The sequence below is a fragment of the Chelonia mydas genome, chromosome 2 (assembly GCF_015237465.2).
Source record: "Chelonia mydas isolate rCheMyd1 chromosome 2, rCheMyd1.pri.v2, whole genome shotgun sequence".
Taxonomy (NCBI): Eukaryota; Metazoa; Chordata; order Testudines; family Cheloniidae; genus Chelonia; species Chelonia mydas.
Genome location: NC_057850.1, coordinates 228,374,339 through 228,388,056, shown reverse-complemented (window position 1 = coordinate 228,388,056; position 13,718 = coordinate 228,374,339). Strand labels below are relative to the sequence as shown.

Sequence of the window (13,718 nt, the reverse complement as noted above, 5' to 3'; positions counted from 1 at the left end):
TCAGGTGACATTGTAAACAAGAAGCGGGTAGCATTATCTCCTGCAAATGTAAAAAACGTGTTTGTCTGAGTGAGTGACTGAACAAGAAGTAGGACTAAGTGGATCTGTAAGGCTCTAAAGTTTTACATTGTTTTATTTTTGAATGCAGTTATTTTTTGTACATAATTCTATATTTGTAAGTTCAACTTTCATGATAAAGAGATTGTATTACTGTACTTGTATGAGGTGAATTGAAAAATCCTATTTCTTTTGTTTTTTATAGCATAAATATTTGTAATAAAAAATATAAAGTGAGTACTGTACACTTTGTGTTCTGTGTTGTAATTTAAATCAATATATTTGAAAACGTAGAAAACATCCAAAAATATTTAAATAATTGGTATTCTATTGTTTAACAGTGTGATTAATCCCGATTAATATTTTTAATCGCTTGACAGGCCTAAAAATACATATGTAGCTAGAAAACATCTTGGTTAAATGTTTATAAATAATGGTTATTTTCCACTTTATTTTTCTAATGCAACTGACAAACCAACATATGAGGTTACATAGTAAGTTACAACTAAATAAAAAACAATTTAATATTAAAGTAGCTTACGTGAACTGGGTCCAAGATCTTGACTGCTGCTTTGCTGCCATTTTTTTTGTTCAACACCTTAAAAACTTTGCCATATGTTCCTTTGCCAATAGTCTCAATTATTTCCCATGTTTCTGAAGGATCAGGAAAACTATCAAATATTATTGTTTTCCCAGTTAATGGAAGCATCTCCGATATCAGGTCCTGGAAAGAAAAAACCTCATTTCAGTTTTCATTTCATATAAGAAGTCAGCTGATATTAATTGCTTATAAATGTGATAAAACTAAGATATCAGTTATAATCTCAGATGTAACTGCAGTCTGGAACTGCTTTTGCATGCAGTGTGCATATAATCACTGCAATGGAACTCAAAAGGACAAGGGAAAAGGAATTTGTGCTAAATATGGATAGTAGGATCAACATGGTATGAAATGGGGAAAAGGTGAACTGCATACTTTTGAGTGAAATTCTGTCTCCATTGAAGTCAATGAGATTTTTGCCATTGACTTCTAAACAGAGCCAAAATTTAAGCTGAGGGTGGAGGGAAAAGGTTATTATACCTGCTGAGAATTGGTCTATTTAAGCCACGAATAAGGGCTTTGCCCATTATGGATAATGCTTTCAAGGGAACAATGACAAAATCTTACTGAGGAATGATGCAATAGTTCCATGCAGTTAAAACTTCAAAGTAGACTGTCAACTTTTAGGACCCTGTGTCATTGCACTCTAGCTGCTTTATGAAAATATGCTTTAAATGTGAATATGATGTAACTGGAATATGCTTTGTGCAAAAGGTATCTTGTAAGGTATCATTACAAAGCTTATAATCTACTATGTTAGTCCTATTTGTTTGCATGTATTATTTCCTTGTCTGGAGTTAGGAGAATAAGATATAAACTTGTATTACTAATGTAAACATATTAGGTGGAAGCTATTAAGGGTGCTTCAGAATCAATTAACTGTAAATGGTTCTGTTTACTTGCAAACCTTCCTGTGTACCTGTGAGTCAGCCCAGGAAGAATGGAGGCTGAGGTCTCACAGGATACGTGACCATGTCACTTGATGCTGGAATCCCTCTTAAATCTGGTACTTTTCCATTTAGAAGGAGAGGTGGGCACACAAAGAGACAAAAGATTCCCGCCTTGTGCCAAAGCTATAAAAAGGGGTGGAGCAGGACAAAGAGGCAGCCAGTCACGAGAAAGCCCCTGCTTAACACCTAAGATGGCTGGTGGAACTAACAAGGACTGTACCAGAGGAAAGGATTGGGCCCAGACTAGGAAGGAGTCTAGTCTGTGAAAGAAGCTTATTGGAACATCTCTGAGGGTGAGATATTACCTGTAATCAGTTTCTTAATGTATTAGGCTCAGACTTGCATGTTTTTGCTTTATTTTGCTTGGTAACTTACTTTGTTCTGTCTGGTATTATTTGGAACCACTTAAATCCTACTTTTTATACTTAATAAAATCACTTTTGTTTATTAGTAAACTCAGAGTAAGTAATTAAAACCTGGGGAAGCAAACAGCTGTGTATATCTCTCTATCAGTGTTATAGAGGGCAGACAATTTATTAGTTTACCCTGTATAAGCTTTATACAGAGTAAAACGGATTTATTTGGGGTTTGAATCCCATTGGGAGCTGGGTGTCTGGGTGCTGGAAATAGGAAACCCGCTGAGTGTTTTCAGTTAAAGCCTACAGCTTTAGAGGCGTGGACCAGACCTGGACCTGTGTTGCAGCAGGCCAGCATGTCTGGCTCAACAAGGCAGGGTTCTGGAAGTTCCAAGCTGGCAAGGAAAACAGGCTCAGAGGTAATTTCAGCACGTCAGGTGACAGTCCCAAGGGGGTCTCTGTGACTGAACCCGTCACAGACCCTATTCTTAGAATTTAGGATTTATGTACATTTCAAATTAAGCTGCATATAACTAAGACCGTCCAAGGAGGGGAATCCTTTCACAATACTGTATCCTTTTGACATATAGCATGCAGTGTCATGGAAGATGTGTTTAGCGATGCACATTTTTAATGCTCATTTTATATACTGTAAAGGGAGGGTTACACTTACATCCAGTTCAATGAAGGATACAATCCACTAGTGCAACCTAAGTCTTTATTTTACATCTGCTAAATGTCCAGCATCTTCAGTGTAAAAATCAGAACACTCTTCATAGAGGTTTAACTCAATCAAAAATCTCATCAGAAATTGCTTTAAAGACTGATTTCTCATTTTCCCACATGTAGGGTCATGATTTTCAAAAATGGGTGGCTGAGATGTTAGGTTCTTAAGTCCTTATTGGGACAGCTAAGTAAGTACTCTGATTTTCAAAAATGCTTTTTAGACACTCATTTTTAAAATCTTGGGACAATGTTTTTCAAATATGCTACACTGTAGTCATTTTGTGTCATCAGCCTAACCCCATGTTAGCAGAGTACGTTATAGTGTGTTAGTCTGATGTTAGAAACTGCATTGATATGTTGTACACAATTCTACATTGTGAATAGAACCGTTTCACTAATGATTTTCCATATTATGTTAAGGTTTCCATCATATTGACACTGCTTTCTTTAATATATTAATCATTTTATACAGTGTTACCAGTATAAGGATACAGCTGTCCAAATCTGGCTAGATATTTAGAACATATATTGCAGGCTTTCTGTAAAAATAAATGTCTTTCAGGTGAAGTAATCTAGATGCCTACACGATAATGTAGATGACCAAGACACAATGAAAGTGTGTGCAGCATTTTGCAACTAATGCAGAACCTCACTGTTCCAGTCTCACCACCCCAGAGTGCCCCACACAACAAGACCCAGTGCTGTGGAACTACTACCTCAGTTTCCCTGCTACGATCTTCGGCCTGCTCCTGCCATAGAGGTGACTTGGCCCTCCAACCTAGCCACTTTACAGTGTTCAACCTCTCCTGGGGTAACAGAATTCCTTAGTTCAAGTTCAATACACCATCAAAAGAAAAGTTTTCAGTCCTGCTGGGCTCAGCCTTCAGCCCCCTTCCATACAGGCAAGATCCCAGCAGCCAACAGCTTGTCTCACCAGCTCTTGGACTTCAGACAGCTCAACCATCCAGGTCAGGCCTACCCTCTTACCAAGAGCCTCAGGCAGGCCACAGCCACCTCCTAGTGCAAGCCCAGCTGCTTGCCTCTCATTGGAACAGTCTGTCTGTTCTCTTTCCCAACCAGCACCCAACTGCTGAGCCTCTCTCCTCTTAAATCCCACACCCTACACAGATATAGCAGGGCAGGGCTGACAGGCATAAGACCTTCTGATCCTTAAAGGGGAAGGTATCCCTCTTACACTCACAAAAATATTGTTACTATTAGAGTAGCGCATAGAGACCCCAACCCAGATCAGGGCCCCATTCTGAGCACTGTACAAAACGCAGCAAGAGAAAGTCCCTGACCGACAGAGCTTAGTCTACAGAACAGACTAAGGGTGGGAGAAAGGGAGCATCATTACTTCCACTTTAAAGAGGGAGAACTGAGGCACAGAGATGTGAAGCCCAATATCACATTAGAAGTCTGGGGCAGAGACAAGCCTAGAACCCAGATCTCCTGACTCCCAGCCCAGTACCTTAACCAAAAGGCCATCCTTCTTTGCTAAGGCAAGGGGGCAAATGAAATCTTATATGAAAGAGCATGTGTATGGAAGCGCCATCCCAAATGGCTAAGTTAAATTTCCTAAACATTAATCAAATGCAACTGGAATTAACTGGTTTCAGAGTAGCAGCCATGTTAGTCTGTATCCACAAAAAGAAAAGGAGTACTTGTGGCACCCTAGAGACTAACAAATTTATTTGAGCATAAGCATTTGTGAGATCCGATGAAGTGAGCTGTAGCTCACGAAAGCTTATGCTCAGATAAATTTGTTAGTCTCTAAGGTGCCACAAGTACTCCTTTTCTTTTTGTGGAATTAACTGATTCATCTATATTTGCACCTAGGGATTGAGACTAGCAGAAGGCTATGACATTATAGTAGAAGTGATAAAATAGGATTGCCTGGCAGGTGAGAGAGAGACCCATCACACTCTGTGGTGAGGGATGGAGAACAGGCCACATCATGACAACTCAGTGAAATATGTTTATTGCTAATAGAAACTTAGGTCCATAGATTGTACCATTACTATCAAGAAAGCCCTCAGCAAAGCTATAAAGTATGTCAAGCTGGTACGAATGACAGCCTGCGAGTAGAGTTACCATATTTGAACATTCAAAAAAAGAGGACACTCCACGGGGGCGGGGGGGGGGGGGAAGGGGGTGGTATTTGCTTGTGCCCCCACCCAATTCCACCCCTTCCCCCAAAGTCCCCAATCCAACTCTGCCCCCTCCGACCCCTTCCCCAAATCCTCGCCCCGGCCCCGCCTCCTCCCCTGAGTGCGCTGCGTTCCCCCTCCCTCCCAGCCACACGAAACAACTGTTTCGCAGTGCAAGCGCTGGGAGCTAGGGGGAAAAAGCGGGCACTCCCTCGAGTGATCAACAGGCACGCTCTTTCTTGAATGATCAACTCTTCTTTGGGGAAAAATAATAATGGCAAAATCCCAGACGTTTTTAGATATTTAAAAATTCCTCCTGGACAGTGATTTAAGAACCAAAAAGACGGACATGTCCGGGAAAATATGGACGTATGGTAACCCTACCTGTGAGTAACCTAGCTGGCAAGTGTGACTGAGATTCTAAATTGTGATCACATTTACTGTTCTGTTGATTTTCCAGTGTACTGCACACATAGGTGTTGGAACTAGGGGTGCTGCTGCACTCCCTGACTTGAAGTGGTTTCCATTAGATACAGGGTTTACAGTTTGGTTCAATAGTTCTCAGCACCCCTGACTGCACATAAAGGACAGATTTTAATCTGATACTTTCAGTATCTGATATAAAAATAAAAACCCTTGTTCAAGCATTCAGTGACTTTTAATCACTTTACACCCTGGGACAGATACCACAGATAACAGCTCCTTTCCCACCCTCAAAGTAACCCCTGGAAAGTCAGTCCATGCAGATACAACACTCCAGTCCAGACTCATCATCTTGTCTCTTGACTACTAGAACCTTCTCCTTTCTGGCCTTGACAAATGCAATGTTGCTCCCTTCAAGTTAAATTAAAAATGCTGCCACTAAGATTATCTTCCTGGCTCTTCACTTTCATGTCTTCACCCGCTGCAAAAACAAGTAACTTGTCTTTACCACTAAGGCACCGCCACAACTTAGCATCACACTAGCTGCCACTCTAATACACTAACAGCTGCTGACCCACGACTTCTACTCTGCCAACAATGTTAGCCTGCATCACCCACTAGTCCAGTTTTCCCTCAGGCACCTTCGCCCTTTCTCCCATGTCACCCCTGCGAATACCTCCTTAAAACGCACCACCGTTGTGATGCCTGCAAAACACTTGGCAACGGCTATGCTGTGATTGCTGCTCATACCCAACACAAATGTGTCACTGTTACCCTGTCCTCTCCACAGCAACTTTTCTCAACCTGTTGCCTCGTGTTGAATGTTTAGCTTGTAAACTCTTTGGGGCAGGGACTGACATATGCGTAGAGTGCCTAGCATAATAGGAGGTGGAAGCCAGATTGGGGCTTCTAAGCACTACCACCATATAATTAATAAAACCACCAGCACAAGCTTCTTAGCTCCTCTTACTGCCCCTGGCTTGTGCTTGTTCTGACAAGCATTTATAAGGAAATTTACTGTAAATGTGAGTGCTTCTTAGGGCAAGTCTACCTACAAAATTAAGTCGACCTAACTTATGTCAACATACAGCCACTGCAGTACTTAAATTGCTTTTGCATGTCCACACTATGCTCCTTGGGTTGACGATGTGTGTCCTCCTCAGGAGTGCTTGCACTAATTTAAACGGTCAGTGCGGGGCATTGTGGGACAGCATTCTGAAAGGCAGCAACAGTCGATGCAAGCAACGCAGCATCTACAACAACACTGTGTCATCCTAACTACATCAACTTAATCGCTACACCTCTCCCAGTGGTGGAGTTAAGTTGGTGCAGTGGGCGAGTTACATCAATGAGAGCTACATTTTAGTATAAATGCTTATAGAGTTACGTCACCGTAAGCTACCTTACATTAACCTAATTCTGTAGCGTAGACCAGGGGTTAGAGAAGCCAGAAGCATATGGAGCTCCCGTGTGACTAAAGCTAATAGCTAGCACTTTTGGACAAAAGTCCAAATAACTCAATTTGCCAACATAAATTGGATTGTTTCAGCCATGATTATGGATTGCTACCCATAGCTAGTGTAAATCGGCAGACAATAGTTCCATGGAGCTACACTGATTTATACCAGCACAGGATCTGGTCCAGCACCTATTGAATGAGTGTTCTTACTGAGCGCTCAATCCTGCTCCCTTTCAAATTCACAAGGATTTCTGTTGAACTCAGTAAGAGTAGAACTGACCCATGACTGAAATTTGTTTTAAAGGACCTCCACTATCTAGATTTCAAGGTTTTCCATAGAAATGAAGATGATGTTGCAGGAGGGGGAAATTTCTCATAGGCCAGAGCCCAGTAAAATGCCTAGACCACTGCCCGCAGCTGGAATACCAATTGTTATGCTCATTGCTGAAAGCAGCTAGAAAGGCCATTTCTGAAGCCTTAGCACAACTAACAGACCATGAGGGAAAGGGGGAAATGAGTGAGCACGAGGAGTAAACATGACCCTGCGCCCTCCTGATTTGAGCTTTTTGCCGAAGCGTGCAGTTTTGCAAGATGGAAAGTATGGCAATGGTTAACTTGTGCTTTGTGAAATATAGCTGGTTAACTGATGGAAAATTCCCTGCTGGACAAGCCAGAAAACTCCACACTTAAGTTAGCTTCATCATTTAAAAAGAGAGCTGCTGAGCAGAAGCTATGTAATACTAATACATTGGGTATAAAAAGAGGAAGAAATCTGAGCCTGGTGGACACTTGAACACCTCTCAAGTTCCCCTGCAAACAGAAGGCCGGCCATTGGACGTCTATAGAAATCCACTCGAGACCTCCTCAAGACCTTGGGTAAATATGAATCCTGAGTTAATTTGTGGTGCTCTTATAACCTGTTACAGACATATGTAAGTGCTAGGAACTAAATAGAGTAGAAGCTTTGAGTGAAAGCACTTTTGTTTGCCTGTTTGCATCCACTATCTCTTGGCTGGATGGGCTGTATCCCCACTGATTTATGTCCTGCCACCACCTCGCAAAGAGTAAAGGTACCAACCACTTTGATTTCAGCAAAACCCTGGATAACAATGTCTTTGTTGTTGACAAGCAACTTTTTAAAAAAATGAAATGTATGTAGAAGGGGATATAGAAAAAATAAAAGCATTGATTGCCATTCATTTAAAGGACATTACCATTGTGTCATTTTGGCCAAGCAAGTGGCCCATATATTGTACTAGGTCTATAGAGAACTGAGAAGACCTCATCCCGATATTTATTTCCCGGATTAAACATGTAAGGCCAAATTCTACCTTCAAAGGCATTCATGGGATACAGAAACTTCTTGTTTACTTATCTGAGATGCTACTACTGTAGTCAGGTACGAACAAGGTATACTTGGGGGCACAATTGAGCCCAAAGTATTAATCTTAATTTCAGATGCCCTACCATAGTTTTTTTGTCTTTGAAGAAAATATTTTTAGCCATTATGATCCTTTAAAAAAAGTGAATAAAGATCATTTAATGTCCTTTGAATAGACCAACATCTAAATACATCAGCTACTGGGTTGCAAGGGAGGGAATAACTCATGGGATTGGTAGTGAGAACATCACCCTTTATCTCTATTGTACAGATGAGGAAACTGAGGCCCAGAGAAGATTAGTGATTTGCCCAAAGTCACATAGCAAATCAGGAGTCAAAAATTAACAGTTCCCAAAATACAGTCCTATGTTTAGTCCACTACATTACCATTTGCTTGCATGAATAAAAATAAAATACTAATGTCAGAAAAAAAAATACACCTATCAATGAGCTAGAGCTTGGGAAGCTGCCAAAATAAATAACCCCAGGTAACATTCCAAAAATCAAGAAAAAATAGCAAACCAGATAGATGAGTTGCCAGACTTGGGTTTTGACCAATGATGCTTTGCAGAGCCAGGAACCCTCCACAGAGATTGCCATGATACCAACAGTTCAACCATGCAAGGGCCAGCAGCAAGGGCAGCCCAATGCAATGTAATACGGCAATGAAACACTAAGGAAGGTGGCACATGCTTAGATAATTTTTTCTATTTAATTTCCTCTCATTAAAAGGCAACATATTCCATGGCAGTAATTCAGAAGTCATGAGAGACCAAACCAAATTAATTGTCTGAGGGTTGTGAACTGGGTCCACTGCTAAAGGAGATTGCCCAGGCTTCTCTTATGGAAGGCACGGTGCCTGATTCTTTAAAGGAAGCTGTTGTGTGATCTTTACTCAAGAAACCAACTTCTGATGCTGACAATCTTTCTAGATGTCATTCAGTGGGAAACCTTCCATTTTTGCTTAATATATAAGGAAGGTGGTTGCAAGACAACTCACAGAGTAACTAGAAGGGGTTCTCACAACAAATTTTTTTGGTGACCTCAGAGTGTGGCCACAAACTCTTGCTAGTGGCTGCTCTGACAATTTTTCCTAAAATACATAATTAATTTTAGGAAAAAACAAATAAATATGCACATATACATGTCCAAATCATTGTAATTTATTTAGGTAGGGTTTTTTTTTCCAGACTCAATAATAAAAATAATGTACAGTTGTCCCTATTCTTTAACTGGACCTAAACAAAATAGAAACACAGAGTGCTTTGCATGATTTTTTTTTAAACACATGCTAGCTAGTAAATCTGCTACTGTGAAAAGTGATATTTGTCCCCCTCCCCCATCACCACCTAGGAGGCTGTGACCACATTTGAGAAATGCTGAATTAGATGCTTCTGGTCTCCATGACCCTTGTCCTGGTCCTGCATATGGTACAGAAACCACACTGGTGACATTGGTACTGATTGTCTCCTACTGATGGATTCAGACTGGGTGTCCTGACTGCCACTGTCTCTGCTACCTTCTACACCGATAATCATGAAAAGTTGACTAGCCTGTGGACTGTAGCAGAAGTGGTCAGGGCTGCTCTTGAGTGGCTCCATTTATTTCATGAGCATTCCCAGAGGGCAATTGCTCTTTGTCCCTAACGGCGCTGTCATGAAGGGTTCCATCTTGTCCCCCATCTTTTTCAACTAGAATGGTGTGTTGCACATTGAGGGATAGAATATAGGCCATGCAGGCAGCCTACATATATTCCTGTACCTCCATTATAGGGTCATGGAGTGGGATTCCAGAGTAATGGGGGTCGGAGGTGGCAAGGTCTGTGAACATGCATATCCACTAATCTAACCTCATGCATGGGGCTGCACAGCGGACAGTCTGATGTCAATTACTGCTACGTCGGGCCCTAAATTAATACACAATTCCCATTTTTAGTCACATTAAGAGTACAGGAAAAACAAAACCAAAGTCAAAAAACTCAATTTATTTTTTGTACTTGTAAAATAAAGTGATCTTAAGACTTCTATGCCAACGGTCATGCTACAGAGAACGTTTATACCAGGGTATAAACCCATGAAACCATGGATAATAATGGAAGGCTGGAATGGTGACGTTACCAAATTTATTTGGACCTTGTGCCTCTAGAAGAAGTGAGGTGGCATTAACAATCAATGAACTGAATCCTATCCTTTCTATTTTGTGGCTCCCAACTGAAAAGTATTGCAAGTGATGAGAGAAATGTTTTAAGGCTTTCAAAGCTAAAGCATTGCTTAATTTTACATAAGAATGGCCACAGTGGGTCAGACCAAAGGTCCAGCTAGCCCGGTATCCTGTTTTCCGACAGTGAACAATGCCAATGCCAGGTGCTTCAGAAGGAATGAACAGAACAGATAATCATCAAGTGAACCATCCCTTATTATCCATTCCCAGCTTCTGGCAAATAGAGACTAGAGACATCAACCCTGCCCATCCTGGCTAAAAGCCATTGATGCGCTATCCTCCATGAATTTATCTAGTTCTTTTTTGAACCCTGTTATAGTCATGGCTTTCACAAAGTGCTCTGGCAAAGAGTTCCACAGGTTGACTATTTTAAATCAATAAATGTTTATAATGTCAAAAATCAATATGGTATGAATTTGTCTATTTCTCAAAACTTTTGACAAGCACCAATGACTCAAGAAGAATTGGTTAGCTTTATCAGCCACCTCTAGCAAAGCTTGAAATCATTAGAAGACATTAAAAGCTACAAGAAAATGTGCTAGTGATCAATATATAAAGAAATCGCGCTGTAAACATCTACATGGTATGTAAAGGAAGCAACCAGAAAATAAAACACATCAAAGTTCCATATTTACATTTTAAATTAATAGTTCCACTAACACACTGCTTGTCTTAATTTGCATATGTTGTAGCAACAGACAGAACTAAGTATTTTAGTGGCCATGCAAAAAAGAGTTTGTCTCAACATAATTTGCAAGCCCTTTGGACATTTTTTTCAAATATTCTCTACTCCCCCCCCCTCCTTTCCCCTCCTCCAGAAGCTCATTTCCAACACCACCGCAGTGACAAAGGGAACAGAACACATCGTCCAGGATTCTGAATGATAAAAAGTTCAGGAAACAATCCCTTTGACATTGCAGATTACCAGCAGTTAATGACTGGTGAATTAACGATTTAAGGCAAAGTCAAGGTCTATAAACAAGTCGTTTGCTGTACTATTTGCAGGGTCAATTCCATTGCTATTAAAAACTGAATGACCGGAAAAACTTTCCGCACCAGTTGTAAAACGCTTCCCCCCCCCTCTCGTCATTTAACAAGGCTTTCCCCCCCCCCCCCGCTTTTCCACTCCTCCCTGCATTGTGCAAAGGTGCATTCTGTGTATACCGCAAAAATCACATTGAAGCCAAAACCGTTTTACAGGCAACTTCAGTTCAAAGGAGATTTATCCTTTTAATGTGAGCAGAAGTATTACCTAAGGTGCGTTTGTTGGCTAGGTAGTTTGTGTAATGTCATTTACGCTGATTATAATGCAACACAGCAGGAGCCATTGTACTTTATCCTCTTAACCGATGTTTATTAAACAGGGGGGCGAGCTCCAGCCCTCTCGGGGTACGGAGGCAGCTTTTGCTTCCCCCCTTGCCCTGTGGTCTTCGGGACGGTTTACACCTTCCCCATCTTCTTCCTCTGAACAGCCTCACTCCATACCCAGCAGGCTGGGGCTTGTTTGTTTTGCAAGGAGCGACTGAGTCCCCGCCTCACAATCCCCTTGCTGCTGCAACTCACTACCTAGCAAGCAAACAAGGAGGGTCACTCACCTGTGGGAGAGCAGGGAGCCGGCAGGAGACTCGGCAGCAGCTGTATGCATTGACCTACCCACTGGATTCCTGCACCTGTGCAGGTGGGGGGCGGGCTCCTGCTACCTCCTCTTTTGCTCGGGCAGCCCCTGCAGCAGCTCCCATGCAATGACCCCCGGGGCCTGGGATTACTAGAGGAGTGAAACTAGTGTCGGGTTTCCAGGTTGCCTTGCTCTGCGCGCTGCTCCCCTGTGTGGGGCTCTACGCTGCCCCAGAGCTTGGGCCCTTCCTGGGCTTCACCGGTCTGCTCCAGGCCCCCTCGCCCTGCCCCCAGCAGCAGTTCCGCCCGGGGGATGAACAAACTGCCCCACTAATCTCCTGCAATCCCAAGCAAAGCCGGGGGGCTCCCCGGCTCCCCCCTCTCCGCTGCCTGGGGATAATGAGTCGCTCAACAGCTTGGCAAGGGGCTTGCGCCCTATATAGCTGCTCCCTGCAGTCCACGGGCAGCTCCAAGGTACAGGAGGGCTCCGGCTGGCTGCAGAGCTGCGTGCACGTGCGGCCCGCAGGGCCTGTTGCCACGGGGGGAGCTTTGCACTAATAGCAGAAGCGGATCAGCTCCTCTCTCTGGCTGAGCGGCAGGCGCTGGCTTTATCAGACCATGGATCCGGGTGAAAACTGGCTCCACCTGGCTCGTGCTGAGCTCTGTACCCAACCCAAGGCCCCAGACTGTATTGTCAAAATAGAGAACAAGCGTAAGTGTTCCCATTGCACCTCAAACACCTGCAGTTTGCTGCATCCCCTGGAAACAACAGGGCAAAGCCCCAGGTGCAGCACCCAGAATGGGATCCTGCCCGTTTTAGTCGCTGGCCCCCAAATTCTAATGTCTAAACAGAGAATAAGTGCAAATATTTCTGTTGTGCCAAAAAAAAAAAAAAATTCATCCTGACCCTGACACATCTTGGTGTGGCAGCACCACAAATACCCAGATCTGGCACCGGATTTCTGCTGGCTCTTGCCACTTTTTCCCACCACCATCCTCCAAAATTCTACCACCATAACAAAAGAACAAGCTTCATCGCTTCTGTCACACTTTAAAAATCCGGATCCTGATGCACCCCAGCGCAAAGGTGTCCCAAAAACTCAGAGCTGACATGCAGATCGAGACAAACTTTGGTCACAAACTCAAAAATTGTACCATCGGCTCATAGAACAAGCATTACTTTTGTTAGTCCATCAGAAAAAAAAAAAATCTGGAAGCAACGCATCCTGCTCAGAAAAAGCTGCAACAACTGGCTTAGCACCTGGATCTGGCAAATTTTTGGCTATTACCACTGCACCCATTGTGAAATTTAGTACATATGTCCCGGAGAGACCAGGCAGGGCCTACAGTGGGATCAAATGTGCTGCACAATTCCTTTGGATGATCACAGTCGGTTTTCTTCCATGTCATCTCTCTCTGACTCCCACTCTGGGGTAGCATGGGTCCATTAAATGGCCCTACTCTGACCCTAAGTAAGCAGTATGTGAAACTAATCGCCTGGCACATAAGATTTCTTTGGCATATTGACAATTCCTGAAAATTAGCTAAAGTCAACTCCCCTCTCCTCCCACCCCTCCCAAATTTTGGCTTCACTGAACCCCCCCTGTCCCCAAGTATCCAGATTTCTTGAGCAGCTTTGAAACTCTTATCCTACATGTTTTATGGAGAAGGGCATGTGTGTGTTGGAGGAGCAAAGAGGAAAGACAGCAAAGCATGCTGGGATGGGGAAAGAAAAACAGAAAGAAGAAAATCAGCAGGAAGGATTTAAAATGAGTTTAAGG

The 13,718-nt window shown here is 42.7% G+C and overlaps 1 protein-coding gene across 4 annotated transcripts in view; it reads right to left on the bottom strand.

Annotated features, from left to right (window-relative positions):
- MYO3A (myosin IIIA) overlaps positions 1-13,483 on the bottom strand; it is a 204,600-nt gene extending 191,117 nt beyond the window's left edge. For all 4 annotated transcript variants that reach the window (XM_043541353.1, XM_043541354.1, XM_037890867.2 and 1 more), the window contains exons 1-2: positions 11,919-13,483; positions 599-781 (exon numbers count right to left, since the gene is read on the bottom strand). In XM_043541353.1, coding sequence (XP_043397288.1) covers positions 599-766 — 168 coding nt within the window. In that variant the 5' untranslated portion in view covers positions 767-781; positions 11,919-13,483. The remainder of the gene's footprint in view (positions 1-598; positions 782-11,918) is intronic.
- Between the last annotated feature and the right edge of the window lie 235 nt (positions 13,484-13,718).